At 39.8% G+C, this 27951-nt stretch overlaps 2 protein-coding genes across 2 annotated transcripts in view; one reads left to right on the top strand and one right to left on the bottom strand.

Moving 5' to 3' along the window:
* The window catches only part of dbndd1 (dysbindin domain containing 1), a 30055-nt gene extending 26667 nt beyond the window's left edge, over nucleotides 1–3388 (top strand). Inside the window, exon 4 of the mRNA XM_072279181.1 lies at nucleotides 1805–3388. Within this exon, the coding sequence (XP_072135282.1) occupies nucleotides 1805–1974 (170 nt within the window). The 3' untranslated portion in view covers nucleotides 1975–3388. The remainder of the gene's footprint in view (nucleotides 1–1804) is intronic.
* A 7605-nt stretch (nucleotides 3389–10993) lies between these two features.
* LOC140210624 (mitochondrial inner membrane m-AAA protease component AFG3L2-like) overlaps nucleotides 10994–27951 on the bottom strand; it is a 45276-nt gene continuing 28318 nt past the window's right edge. Inside the window, exons 14-17 of the mRNA XM_072279757.1 lie at nucleotides 22947–23062; nucleotides 18446–18646; nucleotides 15167–15361; nucleotides 10994–13039 (exon numbers count right to left, since the gene is read on the bottom strand). Coding sequence (XP_072135858.1) covers nucleotides 12824–13039; nucleotides 15167–15361; nucleotides 18446–18646; nucleotides 22947–23062 — 728 coding nt within the window. The 3' untranslated portion in view covers nucleotides 10994–12823. The remainder of the gene's footprint in view (nucleotides 13040–15166; nucleotides 15362–18445; nucleotides 18647–22946; nucleotides 23063–27951) is intronic.

The following is a 27951-nucleotide window of genomic DNA, read 5'->3' as shown; positions in this document are numbered from 1 at the left end:
ATGAGCAAAATTCTCTGTAGGCCTTTTTGTGCAATTTTCATCATAGTCATAGAACACTATAGCACATAAGCAGACCCTTGGCCCATCTAGTTTGTGCTGAACCATTAATCTGCCCATTCCCATCAACCTGCACCTAGACCGTAGCCCTGCATACCCTCCATACCCCTATCATCCATGAACCTATCCAAATTTCTCTGAAGTGTTGAAACTGACCCCACATCCACAACTTGTGCTGGCAGTTCGTTCCACACTCTCACCACCCTCTCAGTGAAGAAGTTTCCCCTCATGTTCCCCTTAAATATTTCACCTTTCACCCTTAACCCATGACCTCTAGTAGTCTCACCTGACCTCAGTGGAAAAAGCCTGCTTGCATTTAGCCAATTTATAATTTTCAAATCTCCCTTTAATCTTCTAGGTTCTATGAAATAAAGTCCTGAACTATTCATCCTTTCCCTATAACTCAGATCCTCAAACCTGGCAGCAAACATTCTTGTGAGTGCAGAAATTGAAGGGGCTTCTAGCAGAGATATTTAGAGTATCCTTAGCCATAGGCGATATGCCAGAGTATTAGATGATAGCCTATGTTGTTCTGTTATTTAAGAAAGGCTCTAAGAATAAGCCAGGAAATCATAGTCATGTCAGTGAGCCTGACATCAGTAGTGGGAAAGTAATTGGAAGGTATTCAAGTGGACAGGATATATGAGCAGTTGGATAGTCGGGACTGATCATGGACAGACAGGGGACAGATCAGGGACAGTCAGAGACTGATTAGGGATAGTCGGCATGGCTTTGTGTGTGGTAAGTCATGTCTAACCAGTTTTTTGAGAAGGTTACCAGGAAAGTTGATAAAGGCAGGGCAGTGGATATGTCTACATGGACTTTAGCAAGGCCTTTGACAAGGTCCCGCATGGGAGGTTTGTTAAGAAGTTTCTATCGATGAGGTAGTAAATTGGATTAGACAGTGGACATGTGGAAGAAGCCACAGACTGGTAGTGGAGGGTTGCCTCTCTGACTGGAAACCTGTGACTAGTGGTGTGCCGCAGGGATAGTGCTGGGTCTGTTGTTCTTTGTCATCTATATCAATGACATGGATGATAACGTGTTAAATTTGATCAGCAAATTTGCGGACAACATCGAGATTGAGGATGTAGTGGATGACGAGGAAGACCATGAAAGCTTGCAGTGGGATCTGAACCAGCAGGAAAAATAGGCTGAGAAATGGTGGATGGAATTTAATGCAGACAAGTGTGAGGTGTTGCACTTTTGGAGGACTAACCACTGAGCGGTAAGGCACTGAGGAGTGTGGTAGAACAAAGGGATCTGGGAATAAAGTTTCATAATTCCTTGAAAGTGGCGTCACAGGATAAGCATGCTTTTGGCACATTGGCCTTCATAAGTCAATGTATTGAGTAAAGAAGTTGGGATGTATGTGGAAATTGTATAAGACATTGGTGAGGCCTAATTTGGAATATTGTATGTAGTTTTGGTCACCTACCTGCAGTAAGGATGTAAATAAGATTGAAAGAATGCAGAGAAAATTTACAAGGATGTTTGCTGCCAGGTTTGAGGATCTGAGTTATAGGGAAAGGTTGAATAGTTTAGGACTTTATTTCATTGAACCTAGAAGATTAAAGGGAGCTTTGAAAATTATAGATAGGCGGGTTAGGGTTAAATCGGGCTTGTCAGGAAGTGCAGCTGAAAGGTCCTATTCTACTCTGTATCTCTAAATAAAAATAAAAAGCCATGGAGATTGCTGGAGTTTTTAAGATGTATTATTCAGTAACTCTTTCTTCCTGTTTTGTAGAACTGAACCAACTGTATCCAATTATTTCACATGGAACGCATTTAAAATCTCCCTCATGGACAAAAGCCAAGAGTGAACAGACCCATGACTGGAAGCACCCAAATGACCCAGATGCTTCTTTAAAAATGTCTGACCACTTTCAGACAGTTGAAGCACACAAGAAGCCCTAGGGACAAGAGAGGAGCTTGCTTCTGTATGGAACTAAATGTACAGTGCCAAATATCTCTACTGCCTCACTCATAATTGTTCTTCCTCTCTGCTATTCTTCGGTTTTTACCTAAATTGACGAAAACAGACTTGCACAATCTGTCCCTGCAGTGACATTTCTACCAGAGGTCATCTAAGCTGTGAAAATCAAAGTTCATTCTTATGCTTTTGATGCTGTGTATGGGACGGTGCTGTGGCCTTCATATGAAAATATCTGCAGAACTAAAACTTCGTATTGCCTTGACTAACTCAATCAGGTGGCTTCATCTATCGTTTAAAACAAAAAAGATCCTCACATTATATATAGTTAGACATCTCATGGCAAAAGCTGCCACTTGCTATCAAACGGAGAATATTTGTCTTCATTTGGCAGCTTCAGTGGACGGGTCTGACATATTCTTCATTTCACTTCACACAGGTAGTGCCTGCAACTTGCACATCCTAGAGGGAGGCGAATGCAGGCAGTGATGCACAGAAGGGGGATTAAACCTATGCAAACAGAAATAGGGAATCTCTCACCTTTGATGGTTAGAAGAACTCTTCCACTGCAAGGAACGCCAAGTAGTTAATAAGTGTCTATACATTTTGTCAATTTTTCCAGCATATCAAGATAAAATTTTTGAGAATTTTCATTTCTCAGGCAGCATCATTGGGTGGCATGTATATCATATTGAACAAGTTTATTTGTATGGAGGTTATCATTAATCTATAAACTAATTTCTAAATGAAACCAATTGTTTTCTTTTTCATTACCCAAACTGTGCTTATAATACAGCATTTTCTTTCCGGTTACAGTTATCCATTTGATTAGCAGTTGTCCTTCCTGACCCAGTGCAGAAAAGCAAAACATACTCATTGAAAGTAAAGGCCTGGCTGAGCCAAGATATTAACTGATACCATGTGATTTACTTCCATGGGTAAAGAAAATGAATTCAGCTTCAATTTTTGTTGTACAGAAGTCATTACTCTAAACCAGAATATTGCACTAGTTGAACTTGTGTACAAATGAGCAATTTATGTCAATTGCTAACTTTATTAGCTGGTAAGCTGTCCTTGTAAATTAAGGATTATCCATGTAACTAGAAAGCTGCTCTCATTTCTTTTCAACAAGAATAATCAGTTGCTTCCTTAATTCATACTATTTGAATGCTTTGGCTTGAACCAGGTGCTAAATCAATTGAGATGGATTACTTACTTTGAAGCCTATGTCAACACCAAAACATATTACGATCAAACAAGCCAAAATTGGTTTTGGAGTCAACTGCCTGAATTTAATGTCTTTGTTTGCAAGTTTTAAATTTAGCCTTTTTTAGGACTTGCAAATAATCTTGAAGCTGGAGTCATCTTTTATATTGGTTTGTTAAGTCGTTATAATGATAGACCATTTGTCATTTCTTGTACAATTCAATAAAAAGGAATGTTTTGATTTGTGTGATTTTTATTTATTTTACTGTTGCTTTGCAATTTCATACATTCCATGTTTCCTGAGCACTGAGTACTTTCAGAAAAGTAACTGTGTGCCTTATTTGCTGTATTCAATACCATTACTCCTTTGTGGAATGCAAAAATAATCAGAAGATGAAGCAATGTTTAAATATCAGTACCAGCTAAAATCCAGCACTAATCATTCTCTCTAATTAGAGAAACTATTCTTCAAGGACAAAGGCAGATAAAGACCCAGCATTGATAAGGCAAAAAAAGTGAGACAATACTTAATTTTACACATTTCATTTCTAATGTGTTTTTGAATGTCAGATTTAGTTTTGACAGACAGCAAAGCTAATGACATGGCATCTCATGTTTTTCAAAGGTCGGGCTTGTTATGGTTACATTATAGAATATCCTAATGCTATTCACTGCTTGCCTCTAGAATGATCACAGCCAGAAGAATATCTTTCCAGAAGCAGCATAAATGCGCAGCATCAATATTCATTTGTAGGTGATGGACTCTGCTCAGCAGAATCTACACCAATGAGCTCCTCTCCACAGAAATAACCACAAAGTTGGATGGATCACTGGAGAAAGCAGCAGAACACACGCTCATCATACAGAAGGGGAGGACTGCACTGAATTGTCAGTCTCCAGTTGGAGATTCAGATCAGATGTTTGGGCATGGCTTATATAGGAACTTGGTCAATCTTCGGGGAATGAAGTGAAATTGTCAGCTTGTATTCTGCACAATGATTAGCACAGGAAAAGGAGGATTCTGGATAGTTAATTACAAATGCTGGGAATATCTTGTGGAGTGGATAGAAGTGTGACATGTAAATGCACACTTGCATAAACATCTATTTTAAATCTAATCAAGCGATAATTTAAGTATTTCCATACAAGATAAATTAATTCATGTGTAAATTAAATATGCTTTCATAACATAAATGGCGGTACAAGTTCACTGAACCATGGCCACAATTAAACAAATTTGTTCATTAGTATTTCCCATTCCAAACATCATTTGGCACTTTTCTACTTGGCTGAATGTGCAGGATTTAAACACTATCATTTATAAGATTATGGTTTTCTTCAAAATCCATGAGCAATTCCCTGCCTTACTTGATCATCCACGGTACTACACATGGGGCCTTGATGTGTTGCCCTTAATAAGTGGTGAAGATTTTACAAAAGGAACAATTGTGTAGTGAAATCCTTACTTTAAAGCCATATTACAAAGCATTTTTTACTTATAGGATAAACTTACATGCTTGCAGTCCTAATAGAAATTATTTGGGTAAGCTTCTACTTACCACACCCCTACAACAATGCAGCTGTTCTATCTAAGGAGATATATTTACACTTCATTATAAGTATGGACATTTAAATTTGTAATAAAGGAAAACAAATTTGTGCAAAACTTTTAAAATAATACCAAAGTTCAAAAAGTTTAAAGTTCAAAGTAAATTTATTATCACGCTTATAATTGCAAGAAAAAGTTTGTAGTTTTCTGCGTTAATTACTCATAAAATATGGTCTGATTTTCATCGAAGTCACAATAATAAACAAACACAATATGCCCATTCTAATAACACACAATCTTACTTATCATGTCTTTATTGAACACATTGTTTAACCATTCACAGTCCAGGCTGGAAAAAGACACGAACCCTTGTATTTAATAACTGGTAGAATCTCCTTTAGCAACAATAACTTCCACCAAACGTTTCCTGTAGCTGCTGATCAGACTTGCATTGTGGCAAAGAGGAATTTTAGACCATTCCACTATACAAAACTGCTTCAGTCATCAGTATTTCTGGGACACCTTGCATGAACAGGCTATGCCACAGCATCTCAATTGGGTTAAGGTCTGGACTCTGACTTGGCCACTCCAAAACACAAATTTTCTTCTTTTTAAACCATTCTGTTGTTGATCTACTCTTGTGTTTTGGATTATTGACTTGTTGCATCACCCAATTTTTATTAAGCTTCTGGTGATGGACCACTACCCTAACATTCTCCTGTAAAATGGCTTGATACAATTTTGAATTCATTGTTGCCTCAACAACTACAGGCTGTCCAGGACCTGAGGCAGCAAAGCTGCCCCAAACCATGATGCTCCTTTCACCACGCTTCATAGTTGGGATGATGTTTTGGTGTTGGTGTGCAGTGCCCTTTTCCCTCCAAACATGGCAGTGTGCATCTCTGCCAACAAGTGAGCATCCAGGTGATCTTTTGCAAACTTGGGATGTGTGACAATGTTTGTTTTGGAGAGCAGTGTTTTCCTCTGTGGTGTCCTTCCATGAACACTATTCTTGCTCAGTGTTTTTCTTATAGTGGACACAAGAACAGAGACTTCAGCAAGTTCTAGAGATTTCTGTAGGCCTTTTGCTGTTACCCTTGGGTTCTTTTTCACCTCTTTCAGCATGGCACATGTGCTCTTGGTGTGATCTTTGCAGGGCACCCACTCCAGGGGAGAGTAGCAACAGTACTGAATTTCCTCCATTTGTAGACCATCTCTCTTAGGTGGACTGATGAACACTCGGGTCTTTAGAAAGGCTGTTGTAGCCTTTTCCAGCTTCATGCACCGCTATAATTCTTCCTGTGAGGTTCTCTGAAAGTTGTTTTGACCCAGGCCTAGTGCACAAAAACAGATCTTTCTTGGAAAGAGTAGGCTCTGTCAGTAACCTGACTTCCTGTGTCTTTTTTTTAAACAGGGCCAGGCACTTCTGCAACCCACACCTCCAATCTCATCTCATTGAATGGAACATGCGACTCCAAATAGCTTTTGTAGAAGGCATCACACAAGAGGCTCACATACTTTTTTGAACCTGGACTGTGATTATTGAAATGCAGTACTTATTTGAGAAGCAGTACAATTGTTTGTGTTACCAGTTCAGGCAGATTGTGTTTGTCTATTATCATGACTTAGACGAAAATCAGACCACATTTTATGAATAATTAATGCAGTAAACCAAATAATTGTAACGGGTTCATAAACTTTCTCTTGTAGTTGTACATATATGTCACTATACACTACTGTGAGATTCATTTTCTTTCAGGCTTTCATTGGGATTATGTTCTCAAAGCTAATCAATGACAAGTGCATAAAAATGTACAACAATCAGCTTTATGTCAGGTATTAATTTGTGAACAATGTTAATATATTGATCACTGTTTAAAAAAATGGTGCACCACAGTTTGGCAGTCACCTTCAAGATAGTTCTGCAATGTTTATTTCTGAGCTAAGTATTACAACAAAAACTTCCAGATTAACACAAAATAGTAATGAGTTGGATTCTGTAATATTCAATATTTTTGTGTGGAGCTTTTTTTTAAATTAGAGTCTGGAGTTCCTTTTTTCCTACATTAGTTTCAATTTGTTGCTTTCTGCAGGGAATTTGAGACCCAGCAAGAGGTCAGGGAGCTTGTTCTCCCGATAAGTTTGCTGTTGAATAAAAGATCTAAAAAGCTTCAGAATAAATTACAGTTAAACCTCTTTCATAGGATGTGAAATAAAGTTTGGGCTATACACAAAGGAGAAATACTGGCAAAACATTATTTTTTAAATCTACAGTTTTTAAACATTCTTCTGACAGGCTGAAACCCCATTCTGTTGGATATTAGTTTCCTGGCTAGGGAAGTTGTTCTGAAATTATTGCTGACAGTATCATTAACAGTTTGGTTATCCTGATTAGCAATTAATCACTGTTTCATATTTGTAGAAACCATTGTCATCAACTTAAAATGGAAACTAGTTAATATTCATGCCAAATCGGTGATTTTCAAATGATTTTGTTTGCTAAGCTGCAACAAGTGTATTCTGCGGAAAATATGCTGGATTTCTGTATTTAACCTTGGCAGATGACAGATTGCTCATGGGTACTCGTGGAATCCAAAGGAGGGTAAGAGAGATGAATCTGCCAACTGAATGTTGAAGATGCCTCAAGGGCTTCAACTGACTGACCGGCTAAGACACTGAATTTGATGGATGTCCTATCACTTAATGAAACCCATACTAAGAGCAAGGAGTAAGCATGTCTTCAAAAGAAGACAGATGACTATAGGTTGCCACTGATGCTGACAACTCCATAACTGGTAATCTATCTGAAGAATGAGATATCTGACTATATAGAGCCTTTGTGTATTAAAAACCCAGACACTAGCGCAGAGTTAATAAAATTTGGTAAAGTGATAATTGTTAATTCCTGCAATAAAAACTAGCTCCATCCAGTTCTACCAGTCTGTGAACAGCCACCATCACATCAAAGAGACCAGTTGACAGGCATCTTGAACAAAAGGCAAGGTACTTCCACCACCTTCTCAAAATCAAGGTTCCAAAATGGCTAATACATCTATATTCAGTACCTTGAATTTATGAAACAACTGATCTTAAAGTAGCAAAGTTAGTCAGTGATCCTTGGGCAATATCACCATTTTACACTATATGCTAAGTACTGGAGATACACTCATCCTTCAAAGGATTAGCCTTATAATCAATGTGTACATTCTCTTCCAATGTGCTGTTTTTACATTACGTCAAAACTCCCATGACCAAGTTCTTCTTCTCAGCACAAATAATCCTGAAGATTTAAAGCAGCAGATTTCTAGGCTAGTGACCTACAATTATTGGTTTACAGAGCAACGACAGCGTTACTGACCTTCACTTTAACGACTGCAAAAACCCATCATTACGTTTGGCCAAAAATTTATCAAAAACCTGTAATCCAGTGAATAGCTAGACATAGGAAAGCCTGAAACCGAAATTTAGCTCTTTATTGGATTGGTGGGTAATTTTTTCGGCATCAAATAGCAAAGTCACATGCACAAAATCCCAACTTCAATTCTTGTGAGTCAGTTAATCTCTTGTGAGATTACAATTGGGTTGCTACATTTGGTTTTAGTACCCGGAGCGAAAGAAACTAAATCAGAATTGGAATAGATTCCTGCCTGATTGCTAATTGGTGACTGCTACTGAGAAGTTGATAATTATGTCCAAGATTGGCTCAGGATAAAGTCATCTGTCATTCTCTCCAATTACAGCGAATATCCCACAACTGATGCTACGTGCACCAGAGGGCTGTTGAGGAATGCAAATGTGGAATTGTACTCAAGTAAGAATTTATGTCGCTAATAGGTGGAAGGGGAAAACTACAAGAGCAATAAAATTACTATAATGGATTCAATCAGTTTTATACTCCTATTACACAGTGAGGGAAAATAAAATTGCATGTAAATTTACAAGATAAATTACTCAAGCTAACTGTTTCAATACTTAACATATCATTATAGAAACGATTAATGCACGCACGTAAAGTTAAGTAATTTGGAAATAATATAGTTCAACATGATCAGCATGATTGCTTGTATGTCCAGAACAGTGTGGAGATTATATTTTAACTAAATTCTCAAAAAACTGAATCCTTCAGCCTGATTTCTCAACTGTCCTGATAGGAGCTCTATACTGATGGTGCTGGTTGAGATTATCCTATGGCTGAGTACAAAATCCCTGCCTCCAGCCATGTTGATCCTGTACAGTTACAATAAGGGTTTCTACTTGGCAATATGAAAAGTTATCGAATATGTCCAGTTTAAAAAAAAGAAAGCTAGACAAATTGATTTAGTTAATGACAGTCCAGACTACTCTCAAAGTGACGGAAGCTGCCTTTGACAGTGCTATCAAGTGGAACTCACCAAATAATAAATAGTTCATTGAAGTCTATTTATATTTTCACCCAAATCAATTCACTCCAAGCCATTACACCAGCCTTGCTCTACATGTGCACTAAGGAGCTGAATTCAAGGCGAGTTGAGGATAGCTGTCCTCAAGGCGGTATTTCATCAAATGTGGCACCAAGAAGCTCTATAAAACTCATGTTAACAATCCGTGACTTAATTGCTCCCTGATATCACTGCTAGAGCTTGTTCAGCTGTGTCTTCAATGACCTTCCACACATTGCAAGATAATAAGTGGGGCAGTTTCCTGATGATTACACAATGAACAATCCAATCTGTAACTCCTCAGTTAATGGAGTAATCCAGGCTGACATTGTGCATTCCATGATGACATCCAGAAACAAGGTTTCAGGCAATGACCATCTTGAAAAGAACAAAGAGTTAAAGGACAGCCCACAATTGCTGGAATGCTTCCAGTGCCATCACAGCATACCCGCAACTTACTAATCCATCCGCCATTGTAACGCGGGAGGAAACCCCACACAGTCACAGGGAAAAATGTACAAACTCCTTACAGACAGCAGCGGAAATTGAATCCCAATCGCTGATGCTGCAAAACGTTACACTACCCACTACACTACCATGCTGTCCCAGCCTTACTTCAACTCTGGACATTCACACCATCAACATCCTGGGGCCACTACGATTAGAAACTAATAAAATCTAAATCTCTGATTGGAGTGAAGCCTCTGAATGGAAAAAGTCTGTGGGTAGTTGAGCACCTCGCTGGGGTACTTATCAGCATAACTGTGGTACGCAGCAATATTCACCACTTAACAAACATTGGGACAAGACAGAGCAAAATCCAGTGATTACAGTTATCAAATCATCAAAAGCAAACATTTCAATGGTATAATACTTAATTCACAATAAAAAGAATACCAATAGTCACTTTGCATCACATCTCCAGTAATAGCTTTAGACAAGTTTTAGCAGCTGACCTAAACAAGCAAGGCAATGTTTGATCCCTGGAATGTGAATTAGCTAATCTCAGCAGGATGGAGGTAGAGGTCTTCTAATTTTTCTTATGATCTTTACCATGGATTAAGGAAAAGATCCAGGTTTCTGCTAACTAAGTATCAAATAACTTCAAATGGAAAATATGCACATTGATCTATCTTAGCTGTGATAGGTCCTTTGGAATAGCTTAAAGACTTTCGTTGCTGCACCTTATAGATACTTAAAAAATCCACTGATAAATATCAGCTACTGGGCAAGGTACTGAAGGTCACCTCTTGCCCAGGAATACCGGGAACCGTAATCTATCAAGCAAAGAACTGTTCTGCGACAGAAGTAAGAGTTTAATAAATGAATAGCATTTGAACTCATCAATGAACAAATATGAAAGCTAATAAATTACTGCACCATGCATTGCAACACTTTAAAATCCCACTAGTCAGGATGCCAATATAAGCTGTATTCTTACAGCTAAAATTCTTAGCAAAAGGAGGACAGTTCATTCCAGATCAATAATTTCATTAATTGGCAGCTGTTCCTCTGCTTCACTGCTGAACACCTCCACCATTGGTTTCTATTTATATTGTAAAACAGTGCATTGTCTGTTACGAATGAATTTATACCAGGCAATTTTCTGCATTTATTATTTGAGCTAAAACAAAAAAGGCTGCAGCAAAATCTATTATTAATCATTCCATATCCATGGAAAACAGTACTCAAATAATTCAATTAATGTATATTGAAGGACTTGGTCAAAACCTCATGACACTGAGGATATTGTTATTAGCCTCTTCAAAAGGTTTGATATAGTTGATGAACAGTAAGCTTTAAGAATTAATGAATATCATCACAGCAAAGTCAATGACCATACCTTACTTTAATATAAAAATGGCAAAAGGAAACAACAGATTTCAAAGTTTTATCTAAGAGATGAACAAGATATACTACAGAAGCAATGATCAATATTTGAATCAGATATACAAAAAATAAAATCAACTACGCAAGAGGTAACAAAACCAGAATACTTTACAACGCATTAGTGCTTTAAATCGGATTCTATAAGCAGAACTTTGCCAGGTTTACAAGATAATAACCCTTGTTCAAGTTTTTTTTTGACATATTCGTCTTTTGGAAAGAAATTTGGAAGTAGCTTAGAATGAAATTTGTACTTTTAAATGAAAGCAGTTACACGGGTTTAAAAAGGCAACATATTGCAGGTACTGAAAATATCCACAGATGCTGGATGAGTTGGACAAGTGAAATTTGTAACAGTCAACTCTCTGATCCCATTAGCCAAATGGTCCCATTCTCCTCAGGACATGGAAGTCCTTATATACTAACGTTTCAAAGAAACAATTAATACTAAGCCACTTGTACTGACATGGTTAAAAGTCAGTTGCATACACCAAGTTATTGTAGCGATACTGTCATCCGAACTGCTTAGTTAAAAACAGGTAAGAGAATGCAAGCTGTAGACTCGAATTCAGTAGCTGCAGATATAAAATGCGAAGTCAACATTTTCTGTAGAAAATACCGAGATGGAAATGTGACACAAATGCTTGGGCATCATAAAGGGATATTATTGTTCATTTAATATTGAGAAGGGAAACTTACTTTGCATATTTATTCACTGCCTGCAATATGTAAAAAAATCAATAAGCCAATTAAGACCCTGTTCAGAAATTTATCTTTTGAAACCAGTAGTCAACTATGGCAATATAAGCAGTTCATCTCCCAAGGAGACCTCATTGTTTCACCCTGCATTACAGTACAATAAATTTAAATACTAGACATTATGTACATATTTTAAAACATGTCACACTGATCAGTTTCTGAACAACCAGCAACAATATGTTAAGAAAATCATTATATGACAATAAACTCAACTTTGACTACCTAGGAAATTTATTAGCCATTGTGACACGAGACTGACAGTTACTGAAACATGGTCAGTTCGAAAAAGAAATTAACCACGTAGTAAGTTGCATTTGCTTAGGTTGATTCCTACGATAAGAAATGCCGGTATGAAATGCAACTTAAAAACAACCTGAAATACCATACTGATTGTGAATTATTTTCAATGTATTTGCTGTACAATAGCTTAGGCCTGGGCATATTATCCAAAAGAAGATAAACCCTGAGCAGCTTAATGTTTCATGATACAAAATCTGTTCAGTATATAGTGAAAATAATTAAGATAACAAAGAAAAAACACAAATATTGTAAAGTACAAGGAAAGGTGGTGGTTGTTCATAGATGAAAATTCACATTTGCAAAAATGCCAAATCTTTTTGCAACTGTGAGCTGAAATCATTTGAAATTTATTACTTTTTTCCCCCCATTCTCCTTTATATTTACCCTTGCCTTTCATTTGCAAAGTGATACACACAATACTCCCTCCAGACAGAGAAAAATAACATTATCAGATTCATCCGAGTTCCAGGAGTCCAGCACGCTTAGCAGATCCCTTCTCTAAATGAATCATAAATCAACATGCCAGTTAGCTCAATGCAAGATGGAACTGTAGGAGTTGCTTCATACTACTTTAGTCATCATGTGCCATTTTAAATATGAACTGCTCCAAACTACAGTATATTCAGTTTCACCTTGCATTTGCAATGCAAACTATTAAGTTAGGACAGCATCAAGCTCTCCAATTGTCAAAGGCAGAAAGCTGCTTGAGGTATTTCACGCCAACTGTTTCTGTGGCAGTTCCTCTTTATTCTCTTCCCTCTCCTGGTTCCAATCCTTTAGACCTTCAGGCAGAGTGGTATCTTCTTCAAAGCTGCCAGTTCCTTCTACGAACTCCTCATATGTAGATTGCTCTGCAAATGGCCGTGGTCCCAAGAGATCAATCATGTCAGCTTTATCAAGTACTTCCTTTTGTAACAAACGTTCAGCCACCTAACAAAGGAATAAAGACACACACAGATTTCAGTTCAAAAGGAATGTGGTTCACCTGGATATAAGAGATATCTGGCACAACTGATTTCAAAATTTTGTTCAGTGCTTTCTTTTGAACAAACATGAAGGAGCTGACAATATCAAAAGGCCTTTACATTTTGGCTATCTGAATAAAAATGCTTTTATTTCTGCACAAAGATTCTGCAGAAAGTCAATATTGTGCATCAATATTTTCTCATTTTCAAAAATTCTATTCTCTACACTGTCTGTATGTTAGGGCTCATTTCGAGACAAGTAAACGGAATAATGTGATTTAAAAGCTATTACCAACAAAATCTTGCATGAAGAGAACGAAATCTTGATTTGTTTTGAAGATAGCAACATGAATACAGGTTGATGAGAGTAATGTCACACATTGTAAAATTCTGAATTAATAAGTGAATCTGAACAAAGCAAAGAAAAAAATTATTGTGATATCTGGTCAGTTTTTACCAGCGGTTGGTGAATCTGTGGAATTCATTGCCAAAGATGGCTGAGAAAGCCAAGTGATTGGGTATATGTGGGAAGCCAAGTCATTGTGGTTAGCAGCACAGGGGACTGTCCTATCCCCCTTCCTGTTCACTGTCTACACCTCAGACTTCAGATACAACTCGGAGCCCCACCGCCTGCAGTAGTTTTTGGACGATTCAGCAGTTGTGGGCTGTATCAGCTGGGGTGAAGAGGCTGAGGACAGAAGAGTGTGGACAACTTTGTTGAGTGGTGTGGGCTGAATCACCTGCAGCTCAACATCACAATGACAAACAAATTGGTGGTGGACTTCAGAAAGGCGAAAACACCCTGCATTCCCATCTGCATTATGGGAACGGATGTAGAAGTTGTCGGGGACTACAAATACCTGAGAACTCATCTGGACAATAAACTGGACTGGACTAAAAATACAGGGCCTCTGTACAAGAAGGGACAGAGCTGACTGTACTTCCTGAGGAGGCTTTGGGCATTGCACTGTATACTACACTGTAGTCTGCTGGGGCAGCAGGGTGACAGCAGCCAATACTAAGATCGATAAGCTCATCAGGAAAGCTGATTCTGTTCTGGGGGTGGAACTGGATTCCCTGGTGGTTGTGTCTGAGAGGAGGATGCTGCAGAACTTACGGAGCATTATGGACAATCCCTCTCACCCCCTCCATGACATACTGGATCAGACCAACAGAAAAGCAATTATAATAACACACTGATTCCATCAAATGCACCACTGAATGCCACAGGAGATCCTTTCTCCCTGTGGCTATAACTACAACTCCTCAAGTATATACGGTTTCATTGCACATCTGTATTTTGCACTATTACTTTTTAATACACATTTTGTATTCTTTTTCATACCTCAGTGCTTAGATTTTGTATTTTAAAGTATATACTTCTGACTGAGCAACCTTGCAACAATAATGCCCTTTGGGATAAGTAAAGTTATATTTCATCTTGAAGTGGGGGTTGATAAGATTCTTGATTAGTAAGGGTGTCAAACATTATGGGGGTAGGCAGGAGAATAGAGTTGGGAAGGATAATAAACCAGCCATGATGGCTTGGCAGAGTAGGCTCACTAGGCCGAATGGACTAATTCAGCTCCTATATGTCTTATGGTCTTTAAGTCTTAATTCATTAAAATGGTCTTGGTAAAATAAAGGTTCTACTTGGTGTCTGCTGCCAGAATTCTGTGTCTCCTTTCACTGCTTTGTTCAACAATATTTCAAAAAAGGTATTTTATATTGGCATGAAAAAATGTATGTACTTTTATGTTATGTATATTCAGATATAATGCTGATGGTGCCACATTATGTTAATAAAAATGAACTGTAAAAACAATTTCTGGTAATATATACAGTAATGAGGCAATACAAACCTGAAAAACTTGATAGAGCCCAGAAATGAATATTGACTGGGCGATTATAAAGGTAGAAAGTACAGAATTGGAGTCACTGTTTTAAAGCAGAATTTTAGAAGTTTTAAAAATAAAATAGAATGAATTGAATGGGTGAACAACAAAAATTGTAATACATGATGCAGTGTCACAAGAAAGTAAGTCTAGTTGTGCAGAATGACAACAATCAATATGAACATATAATTATTTACTTTTTCAACTTCCAATCGTTTTTCATTCAATAACGTGAAGGTTCTCTGGCTTGCTCTCCCAATAAGAACGCGAACTTCTTCGTCGATAATCTGTGCTGTGGTCTCACTGTATGGCTTTTCAACCAGCATGTCACCCTGACGTGGAAGGTCAAAGGACACTTGTCCAAGTTTTTCACTCATTCCAAACTGAACAATCTGATAAACAGGATATGGTGTGAAGAGATAAAAGCAAACGAGTCATGAGCCATAGAGTAATACAGTACAGAAACAGGCCATTCAGCCCATCCAGCCCACGCTGAACTATTATTCTGCCAAGTCCCACTGACCTGCACCCAGCCCTTAGCCCTCCATGTTCTTATCCAAACATGGAAATAAGAAAAATGGATCAGTTTCATGATTAATGCTAACATTAAATGAATAACAGCTGTGTGAAGCCAGAGTGTGAATGGAAGGAATATTGGCCAATGGTTAAAAACGAGTGTGAGGGCATCGGTAAAATTAAAGGGATAGTTGTGAATATGGTAGGAGAATTTAAATGTGGGGACAGCTTAGGTGAGATCAGCGTGTTCAATAATTCAGCACAGAGAAGAGGAGACTGAAATTAACTCGGATGAGGGATTACACAATGTAGAAGATGAAGGAAGAAAGGCAGCTGGGTGTTGAGGATAATTCAGGAATTGGATCAGGTGTTACACTGGGCAGGTTACTGCTACTCAGAGCTTTGCTTCAGTATAGCACTCCGAACACTCACAGGTATGTACTCAATCTAAGCACGACATCCGGCTGGGTAACACACTGTGGTGTTCTCCCGGCTTGCCCACTGAGATCCTGGGTGCCAAGAATGTTGTGTAGGTGCCGGGTGTGTGATGAGGCTGCTCAGTGAGACGTGGGTGCGTGGCCAGCATGGTGAATGTGGGCCATCGCTGGGGAATGGAAGCATCATACAAAAATCCCTGAGCTGAAGATAGCTTGCAGCCGAACAATAAGAGAGGAGTGGAAGAACAAGAGGAGATGGTGAGGGAGAATACAGTTGGGCCTGTTACAAGCAGATTCCTGAAATGGCTGCACTCACTGTGCTGAACAGGGTGCAACCTTTGACCTCACAACTGGTCACTCCTCACACAGGCCAACCAAACCACAGACGTAACAGGCACTCCCCTCCACTCCAAGCTGTGGGTGATTCATTGCTGTGGAAGAGATGGCAGAGGGCAGTGATGGCACTGTTCCCAGCACATCAGCAGAGATTGGGCACAGTTCAAATCGGGTTCCCTAAGCAACAGCAGGAAGGCTAGGGTACTGCAGCACCAGGCTGTCAGGAATATAACTAACCCCTTTACCTTAATTCCATTATTTATCTTATTTCTGGGAATGCATTCTGAATGTTAAGCAAGGTCATACTGTACGAACATAGTGAATTAAATCCTTAATTTGATAGCCTAGCATAGTTTTTAAACATTAACAAAATTATTATTCTGAGTTCTTTTACCCTCAATCTCAGTAACAACACTCCAATTCCTAAATAAAAATAAAAATCAGGAATGACATGGAATTAGTTAATAATAAAAATTAGTCAAAAACTATGACAAAAGTAGCAGGTATTGCAAACTAAACTGTGCCCCCTAAGGAGAAACACCCCTCAGCATTTTGTTGGAGTTGGGAGTGCATTAACTAGAATACTGGATGTTCTATTTAGGATGAAGGTGAAGCGAAATTTCTTCTCTGAGGGTCATGATACAGTACTTCGGAATCCTCTGGACTGGGGAACACTGGAGACTGGAACACTGAGTACAGTCGGCCCTCCTTATCCGCGAGTTCCGCATGCACGAATTCAACCAACCGCAAATCGAGAAAACCCGGAAGTGCTCTTCCAGCACTTGTTGTTCGAACATGCACAGACTTTTTTTTCTTGTCATTATTCCCTAAACAATACAATATAACAACTATTTACATAGTATTTGCATTGTATTAGGTATTATAAGTAATCTAGAGATGATTTAAAACATACAGGAGGATGTGTGTAGGTTATCGTGGATCGGGATCGAAAAAAAACGGAAGTTCTCTTACTAAGTAAGTCGGAACAGGTACATCCAGTATTATTTAGCGTCAGTTAGTCAAACATTTGTCTTGGTATATAGTATATATTTTATCTTTCTATGCATATAAAATACTTAAGAAACGTTTGTTCCAGCGCCGGGCGTGGGAACGGAAATTCCCGAGTTCGATTCAGTGACAGATCGCTCCCAAGCACGCTGTCCAGCCCTGCCGGGTTGATATAGAGGATCAAGAACCCAAAACCCCCAAACCCAATAATTAAACCACTGCGTTGCTACATAATAATTGTTGCTTTAATCAGGCAGGGCCTTTCTCATTTTATACTTTAAAATTGTTCCGATCGTTGACTGACTGTAGCCTAATGCTTTTCCAATGACCGATGGCATTTCACCTCTTTCTGATTGTTTTATTATTTCTACTTTATTTTAAATCGCGATCGTGATCATTTTCGTGAACAGAAACACTGCAGATTCAGAGCTCCGCCGCCAGGTCCTAATGACCACCGCACTGAGACAGGTTAAATAAGGTCCGGGGTTCCGCTGGGTCCTAAGGTCCATCGCATTGAGACAGGTTGAATAAGGGACTTGAGCATCCGCATTTTTTGGTATGCACGAGGGGTCCTGGAACCAATCCCTCGCGGATAAGGAGGGCCGACTGTATATTCAATGCTGAGATTGATGGATTAGAGAAATCTAATTGAGAATTCAAAGGAGACAGAGTACAGGCAATACTGAGCAGCTGAGATTACTCACCACTGAGGACATCTACCATAAGCTCTGTCTGGGCAGAGCAAAAAGCATTATCAAGGATGCATCTCACCCTAAGCATGGACTTTTCACTCTTCTCCCATCCGGTAGGCGCTACATGAGCCTCCACACCTGCAGCAGCAGGCACAGGAAGAGCTTCTTCCCCGAGGCTGTGACCCTGCTGAACCTCACATCACAGCACTAAGCAGTATTGCACCCATACTGTACTATCTCAATACTTTTATATTTGTGTGCTGTAGCACTTACTTTTTTTATTCGCAGTTATTTTGTAAATAACACTATTCTTTGCATTTCTGGTCAGATGCTAACTGCATTTCATTGGCTTTGTATCTCTACTTGGCACAACGACAATAAAGTTGAATCTAATCTAATCAGTCATGATCTTTCTCATTTGCTCCCATTTCACAGGCTAGGTTCTCAAAACAATTAAGGCAACAATGACACATGAATGGAGGTTTACCTGGGCATAAGCACTTTGGGTGATTTTTTTCAGATCATCCTGAGCACCAGTTGTTATTCGACCAAAAAATATTTGTTCAGACACTCGACCACCAAGCATCATGCACATGCGATCAAAAAGTTGCTCTTTTGTATAAAGATATTGCTCTTTAGGCAAGTACTGTGCATAGCCAAGACCTTTGCCACGAGGTATAATAGACACCTACATAAAGCAATACATATTACATATTTAGGTATTCATAGGTCCACAAAACATTTATAATCCGTATTCAAGGTGACATATAATCCTTCCTACATTAAGCAGAACAGCTCACGTGCATCAACAAATACAATACACAAGGAAAAACTTAATACTTCCTACCACCCAGGTCATTTCTGTAAGTTAGCCTAACCTTAAATCAACAGTAGTTAATTTGCCAAGGACAAAAATAAATCTGAGGAAAATAGTTTTATATTTATTTTCCTAATAGCTATAGGTAAAGTGCAATCACAGTCTGAATGCAGCAAAACGAAAGCATATCTCAAAAGTAAACTCACTGATGCCTGATGGGTAAGCACCACAGGTAGTATATTATTAATGCACATATCAGGCTTTGTTTTTTTCACCTTTAACCTTTGTCCAGGCATGGTTATTTATTGTAGGCTGGCTCAGTGAATGCTGATAGTAAATATTCCAGGCAAGGGCTGTGGTTATCTCTTCAAGTGCTCCTTGCAGACCCTGACACCAGGTCAGCAAGGACATTAGGGCAACTGAGCTCACTGCTCCTGCTGGCCTAGTGGTGAAGTGGACGAACTGGTCAGCTCTAATCTGCCTGGTCTACAGCTGTCATAATGTAGTGGGACCGTGTTACAATTACCCTGACTGCAGTAGGGGAGAGAACATGCAGACCATCGGCTCACTGCTCAAGGACAATCCCAGCCGAGTCCAATTTGTAAGCTGATGGAAGGTTATACAGCCTTAGTGAATGAAAAGATTTCTGTTTTGAGTCACTGTGATATTAAAAGGATGAGTGATTTTGAATAAGATGCACCTTCATGACTACTGCCAGTGGTTAGATCTGGACCATGGTTCTTCAACCATTGTTGCTACAGAACTACCACACATACATTTTGAAGTCCAAAACACATTGACAGATTCAGAAACACACACAAAACATGCTGGTGAATGCAGCGGGCCAGGCAGCATCTATAGAAAGAGGTACAGTCGACATTTTGGGCCGGGACCCTCTTCTTTCAGTTAGTCTTGACGAAGGGTCCCGGCCCGAAACGTCGACTGTACCTCTTTCTATAGATGCTGCCTGGTCCGCTGCATTCACCAGCATTTTTTGTGTGTGTTGCTTGAATTTCCAGCATCTGCAGATTTCCTCGTGTCTGTGACAGATTCAGAAGACTGATTCTGTAACTTTGTTTATTCATGGAGATGTAACAGCATCAGATGCCAGTATCCTGACCTACTGCAGATTGCTTCCCAAATCCTGACCATATGTTTCCGTAATAGTTGTATGACAAGGATTCAAGGGGTAAAGGGAAAAGCAAGCTGTTTTTAAAAAAATTAGTTTTAATATTTTGAATTATCTGTTTTTGCATTTTATCTTAATGTTTAATGTTTCAAAAATTTTACTTATGTACCTAAATGCCAGAGACTTTTAAAAAGCATTAAAATGAATTATAGCTTTTGCAGTCAGCAAAGCTGTCAAAGGCTTTTTAATTGGCAAGATCACCTCAGCATGCTGCTGAATTCTGGGACACATACACTAACAAGGCAGTCCTCTACATCTGGACTAGGTAATGTGGGTATATAGAGTCAGAGTACCACAGCACAGAAACAGGCCCTTTGGCCCATCTAGTCCATGCCAAACTGTTACTTTGCCTTGTGCCATCAACCCGCACCGGACAATGGCCCTCCACACCTCTCCCATCCAAACCTCTCTTAAATGTTTCAACTGAACTTGCATCCACCACTTCTGCCGGCAGCTCGTTTCATATTTGCATCACCCTCAGGTTCCCCTTAGATATTTCACTATTTGCCCTTAATCCATGATCTATATGCAGCAAATCTAGGCAGCATAACCAGCCGAGCAAGATCTGCTCCATTATAGTGACCACCCAAAAAAAACAACAGAAATAGATCATCTGCCCAAGCTCCAGTACTGCCAGGAAATGTGTTTGGTGAACTTGTGCCAGTCAAACCTTTCCTAAGTACAATGCCCAATTGAAGTCAATGTGAAGAAACCAGTGTCAGCAGAATGGTAAGCAAGTCTTTCTATTTGACTTCCCTTCTTCCCCAAAACTACCTGCCCCTCCACCTATCTTCATATCGCCTGCAAACTTTGCAACAAAGTCATCAATTCCATCATCCAAGTCATTGGCATATAACATAAAAAGAAGAGGTCCTAACACAGACCCTGTGGAACACCACTAGTTACTGGCAGCCAGTTGAAAAAGACTCCCATTAATTACTGGTCTTTGCCTCCTGCCAATCAGCCATTGCTATATCCATGCTGGAATCTTTCCCGTAGTGCCATGGCCTCATAGCTTGTTAAGCAGCCTCACATAGACCAAAGTTTGACAAGGCCAACATTTTTGGCAAGGAAGAGAATGCCTGCAGGAGAAAGATTAGGGAATCACTAGAGATGGAGCACATGAGAGACCAAAATGTAGGTTCTAAGAGTGTAGAGATAGCTCCAGTCTGTGACCTTACATTCCTAAAGGCGGTTTGGCCTTTTATATATTTTTTAAAAATCAGCCAAACAGAACAAGGCCAATGCAAACTAACCAATCAGGAATAGGCAATTCAGATCCAGCCAGTCAGGATAGAGCATTAAGCCCGGCCATGTCCTGCTCACTTGAGCGGGTATATAGGAGGTGTCTCTAGGGAGACTTGTCATTTGACTAACTTGTGCCTGTGGAAGACAGTTGGGTTTACTGTTGAAAAGTTGCAATTAGTATCTGTAAGTATGTGACTGTTACAGCCAAAGGATAGTATGGATAGCCTTCTTCACTATCTAATATAACCTCAATCTTGGTGTTGTCGCAAATTTGCTGATCCAGTTTACATTATCATTTAAATCATTAATACAGATAATAAACCACAAAGGACCCAGCATCGATCCTTGTGGAACACCATTAGTCACTGGTCTCCAGTTAGAGAGGCAACCATCTACTATTACTCTGGCTCCTACTAAGCCAATGTAAAATTGAACGAACTACTTCATCCTGAACAGCATGTGATCTAACCTGTCAGATCAGCCTCCCATAGAGGACTTTGTCAAAGCCCTAGCTAAAGTCCTTGTAGACAACATCAACCTCCTTTCCTTCATCAAACTTCTTGGTTACCTTCTCAAAAAATTTATTAGACCTAACCTGCTAAACATAAAGCCATATTGATTATCCCTAATTAGGCCCTGTCCATACAAACACTTGTATATCCCATCTGTTATATCTTCTAGTAATTTCGGACAACTGGCATCAGCCAGTAATTTCCTGGCTTACTCTTAGAGACTTCCTTCAACAATGAAGCAACATTAGTTATCCTCCAGTCCTTCGGCACTTCACCCATGACTAAGAATGTTTTAAATACCTCTGCCAGGGCCCATGCAATTTCTGCGGCTCTGAATACTTATTTATCCATCCTAATTCACTTCAAGACAGCAAGTACCTCTTCTTCTGTAATCTGAATACAGTGCATGACCTCACTAATATTTTGCTCAGTTCTATTGCCTCTTTGTCTGCCTCCTGAGTAAATGCAGCTGCAAAAAAAAATTAAGATCTCCCTCTCACTATCCCTTTTGGCTCCATCCATAGATGACCATGCAGATCTTCAAGTGGACCATTGTGACCCTAACTATCCTACTACTGCTCCTGATAGTTAGTTTAATTGGATTTAATTGTGTTTGTAAATGTCTGAAGTTAATTTGTGAAAAGTGATGTAACGTTTTCGATATAGAGTTTTTTAATGGCTTCTGTGGTACCTTTGAAGGTCCGTGAATGTGGTAAGCTCCAGTAACTCTCAAAGCCATTCTATGAGAGTAGTTGCTGGGGAAGTTCATCACTACAGTAGACAAAGGCTGAGGTGTGCTAATGTATGTATCCAAAGATCCCACCACTGGAAGAAAATGTGGTCCAAGAGGAAGACGATATAGATCTTAGGGTCAGCAAATCTGGCCCATTCCTTATAAACTCAAAAATTTATGACAAACAGCATTATCCAAACCTCTCAACATGCTAATTTATTTGTTTTATTTCAGTTCTTCTCAATAACAAAAACACCCTCAAATTCTTCCATGCCTTTGAAAGGACCAGCTTGCATTAATTATTACAAGCATTAAGCAGACAAGGATCAGTGACTTTTGCCCTAGACAAACCAAGAGTATAAAATAACATTTCAAGATTATTGTGCCTACTGCACTGTGTTGTGAAGGTCATTCAATGTTAATAAATTTAAAGAATATTTACCATGCAGAATAATTTATTCCCCAAGCATATTCCTAATAATTCTTTACCTTAAGGAGAGGGTCTGCATGTTGCAGGAACCAACCAACAACAGCATGTCCGGCTTCGTGGTATGCGACAGTCCTTTTCTCATCCGGTTGCAAAACCTGTGTTTTTTTTTCTAATCCTAAAATAAAACAGGACGGAAAACTGATCAACACAGGAAAGATGGAAATTCAAATTGTTCAGTGAGAACTTGGAATTTATGTTTAATAAATAAAATGGCCACTGAAAATACTTAAGCAATTTTAGTATGGTAAGCCATGAGAATAAAAAGACAAACAACAGGAATTCTGCAGATGCTGGAAATTCAAGCAACACACATCAAAGTTGCTGGTGAACGCAGCAGGCCAGGCAGCATCTCTAGGAAGAGGTACAGTCGACGTTTCAGGCCGAGACCCTTCGTCAGGGTTGACGAAGGGTCTCGGCCTGAAACGTCGACTGTACCTCTTCCAAGAATAAAAAGACAGATTTATTTCTAGCAATAAAAATAGAACATGTTGCAAATATCCAGCAGGTCAGGAAGCAACTGTACAGAGAGAAAGTCAATTAACACCTAGGATTAATCACAGCTTAAGTACATCAGAAAAAAATTGTGAATGCAGAAGTGATAGTACTAAGCAATTACTGAGGATGTCATCAGGAAAATAGCTAGACAAACTAGCATTGTTATAATTAGAATAAAGAAGATTGAAGGCTGAACTGATGTGAATAAAAATTTGAAGCATCTAGATACAGCATGTTAAGGAGGATTGATTTCCCATTAAAGATGGGCCAAAAGCTAGGGTGCACAGTTTAAAATAGAGAAAGTCTGCAATGGAGTATTTTTTTAAACCCAGAATGAAGTGGGGATTTGAAACTCACTACTTTGAATAAACACTGAGGAAGGCAGAAACCCTCATCATGACATAGCATTTACATGCATGAAGAGCCCAAGACCTTCAGGGCTCTGGCCTTTGTGCCAGAAGATGGCACAATTTGATATTCTACATTCATAACTCTACTGCAGAATTCCTTGGTCATTTTAACTGGACTGGTTTCTTAAATGATCTGAGTGGTTCTTGCTCCTGGTTGCTTCAGGATTCTATTAACATATTTTGTACCCTCTCTTGGCTCTATTGCTTTTGACACTGGTTGAATTCCGACTGGTCCTTGTGCCTGTGTTTACATGTACAAAGGCTTTCCAGTTCTTTGTTGATTAAAGCCTAACTTTCTCCATTCCCCTCAGACCAGAGGGCTTCTCAATGTGTATATCTGAAAATCAATTGATGTGATCTGGAATTAACAGACAAAATTGAATGACAAATAAGGGGGACAGAACGGGAAGAGGCAAGTACCGTGTAACTGTTATGTAATAGTGTGATCACCTGAGTTGAGCATGAAGTTTTCCTCAGGGATTGTCAGGTGGCTGATCTGGGATCCACATATTCTGGTGCAGTGTGGACAGCAGCAAGTGGTAGTTGAGGTTCGCAATTGGGTCTTCTGTGTGACTCAGTTGTTCCTTTTGCAGCTGCTGTTTGTTTGCTGTGGCACAGTGGATGTCGTTCTCCTGCAGCACGGCTCCCTCTTAAAACAGATTTCCTCCAGATGGATCTATTGAGTGCAATGTCGCAGTTTTCAAAGTAATGTTGAATTTCTTCAGGCTGATTTTAATGTTAACTTTGGAGTATTTCCTTTACCCACCAAGAGCTCACTGACCTGCCTTCAACTGGGAGTAAAGGACCTGTTTATGGAGACGCGAGTTAGGCAACCCGATGACATGACCCATCCATCGGGGTTGGTGTTGCTTTATTGTGGCGGAGATGCTGTTCATATTAGCCTCCTCTAGTATACTATGTCTGTTCTTTCAGCTCCTTCTCAACATCAGGATCCAATTGCACTATTCAGGTGATGGTGATCTCTGAGTCAATATCTGCTTTTGAGGAGAGAATGCTGCCAAGGTAGGGAAAGTTATCCACATTTGCAAGGGTGATATTGTCAACTTTTACAGAGGAGTAGGTAAATGGCTGACTGGGTTGTGCCTTTTTTATATTCAAGACAAGATCCAGGGCCCTTTATGCCTTGGAAAAGGCATTCAGAATACATTGGAGATCTTCAGAGCGTGCTGCAGTGGTGTTGTCATCCACATACTGAAGCTTCATTATAGTGGTGGTGTTGACCTTGTTCTTGGCCTTGAACCAGCTGAAGTTGAAAAGCCTGCTGACCATTCTATATATGATTAGGATTCCCTGTGGCAGGTCTTGGCCAAAGAGGTGAAGGATGACAGCAATAAAGATGACAAATAGAGTGTGTACAATGATGCGGCCCTGTTCGGCTCCTGTTTTAACAGTGAAGGCTTTTGATTCAGTATTATTGCTCAGTACTGTGGCCTCAGTATCCATAAGTACTTGTCAAGGCAGCCATGTATTAACAGTATACGCCAGGGAGCTTAGAGGTCAACTGTATCAAATGCCTTTGTCTAATCTCTGTAAGCCAAGTACAAGGGTTGCCTTTGTTCACAGCAAATTTCCAGTAACTGGCATGCTGTGAAGATTGTGCTGGTTGTGGAATACAGGAGGAATGGAGACAGGCTAGCCCGTACTGACATCAATGGATCCGGGGTTGAGAGAGTGAACAGTTTTAAATTCCTCGGCATACACAACACCGAGAATCTCACGTGGTTTGTACGTACCGGCTGTGCGGTGAAAAAGGCACAACTGCGCCCCTTTCACCTCAAACAGTTGAAAAAGGTTGGTATTGAGAGCATCCTAATTGGCTGTATCAGTGCCTGGTATGGGAACTGTACTTCCCTCAATCGCAGGGCTCTACAGAGAGTGGTGCGGACAGTCCAGCGCATCTGTAGATGTGGACTTCCCACTATTCGGAACACTTACAGAGGCAGATGCGTAAAAAGGACCCAAAGGATTATTGGGGACCTGAGTCACCCCAACCACAACTGTTCCAGCTGCTAGCATCCGGGAAAAAGTACCGCAGCGTAAAAGCCAGGGCTTCTTCCACCAGGGCATCAGACCAATTACTTCACGCTGACACAATTATATTTCTGTGCTATATTGATGGTCCTGTAGTACATACTATTTATTATAAATTACTATAAATTGCACATTGAACATTTAGATGGAGACGTAACATAAAGATTTTTACTCATGTATGTGAAGGATGTAAGAAATAAAGTCAATTCAGATAGCGGAAGGAGTTGGCTGACAAGGATACATGCAAGCATTTTGCCTCTTGATGACAGGAGGGAGATGCCTGTGTAATTGCCACAATCTGCCTTGTATCCCTTCTTGAAAATGGTCACTATCAGAACATCCCTGAGCTCTGACAGCAGTTGCTCCTTTTCCTAAATCTTCAGGAGCAGCTGGTGCAGGAGTGCCAGTCCACCCTCCTTGAGGACCTCATAGGACCAGTTGCTGAGTGTGTGCCTACAGGCTTCTGTACCTCCTTCCTGATGTTAACAATGAGAAGAGGCATGTCCTGGGTGATGGGGGTCTTTAATAATGGACATCACCCACATGAGGCATCACTCCTTGAAGATGTCTTGGATACTACAGACACTAGAACCCAAGATGGAGCTAACTAATTTTTCAACTTTCTGTAGCTTCTTTCAATCCTGTGCAGTAGCCCCCACCCCCCACAGTGTGATGCAGCTGTCAGAACGCTCTCCCCGGTACAGTTGTAAAAGTTTTCAAGTGTCTTAGGTAACAAACCAAATCTCCTCAATCTCCTCATAAAATATCGCTACTGTCTTGTCTTTTCTCACAAATCTCTGGAGGACTTGGCTCAGCATATCTGTCATGGTTAAGAAGTTCTTGAAAGTGCTCTCTTCATCGATCATTGATATCCTTTTGATCCTTCAGCAATTTCTTCCTATCCTTTGAATGCATGGGGTTGAATCTGCAGTAACTAGGACCATAAACCTCTTTGGCAGCACTGAAGAAGCCTCTCGTGTCATCAGAGTATGCCAGTCTCTGGATTTCCAGGCTTTCTCAGTCCAACAAGAGTTCTTTAGTTCCTTTCTTTAGCATTGGACATTTGCTTTGGCTCTGAAATAAGCTTTTTTGGCCCTGCTGTTATGTGATTCTGACAGGCTTTCCTTTCCTTGGAGATTAAGTTGTTCTAGCTCCATGTCACTATCATCAAACCAAACCTGCTGTTTTCTGCATTTGCAGCCACGGATGTTTATGCAGGTATTGTGGATGGTGGGGTTAAGCAAACCCCAGTGTACTTGACATCCTCCAAATATTCCTGTTGAAGGCTTTCGCCAGACGACGCCTGAAGGTGCTGTTGGATGGCAGTATCAAACAAGCTCTCAAGTTTTAGTCTTGGCCTGTTCTTTTTCATGAACCAGATGGACATGGTGGAGTGAATCAGATGATAATCCATCCAATACTCATCTCTGCCAATCATGGCCCTTATCAGATTCACATCACGCCAGCTCGAACAGTGACATAGTCAATAAGATGCCACTGACTGGATCTACCAAGATGCCTTGAATTTATTTTTCTGGTGGAGATTGTTTGTAATGATAAGGTTGTGTTCAGCACATACAGTGTAAAGTAGTACTCCATTTGGGTTGATGTTACCCCTAACTGTTAAGTATACATGGGGCACGGTCAACAATAGTGCAGTAGAGTAAATGTCCTTTTTTACTGAGACATGTTAACCACGGTCTGTCTGTCTGTCTAGGTACCACATCTGATGTGGACGTTGGTGACCATGGTTTTATTAACCATGGTTGTACTAGGGATAAAATACAAATAGCTTCCCCTTGCTTGCTTCCAATTCAGTGTCTTTACAAGACGGGTGACCCTGACCATTGTCCTATTAAAAGGATCTACTGCTCAGCGCCTGATCGATTGTGTTACTCACAACTTGCCTTCTGCTTCATCCACCACCTGCACTCCGTGGCTTCACTGTAACCCAAGCAGGGAGGCTAACAGGTGCTACACCTTGCCTAAGGCTGACCTGGAGGTAGCTGTGGTTAATGGTAACCTCATTATCCAAAGCAAATGCTCC

The sequence above is a fragment of the Mobula birostris genome, chromosome 15 (genome assembly GCF_030028105.1).
Source record: "Mobula birostris isolate sMobBir1 chromosome 15, sMobBir1.hap1, whole genome shotgun sequence".
In the NCBI taxonomy this organism is placed as follows: domain Eukaryota; kingdom Metazoa; phylum Chordata; class Chondrichthyes; order Myliobatiformes; family Myliobatidae; genus Mobula; species Mobula birostris.
Note: the sequence above shows the minus strand (reverse complement) of the source record. Positions and strands in the feature narration are given on the sequence as shown.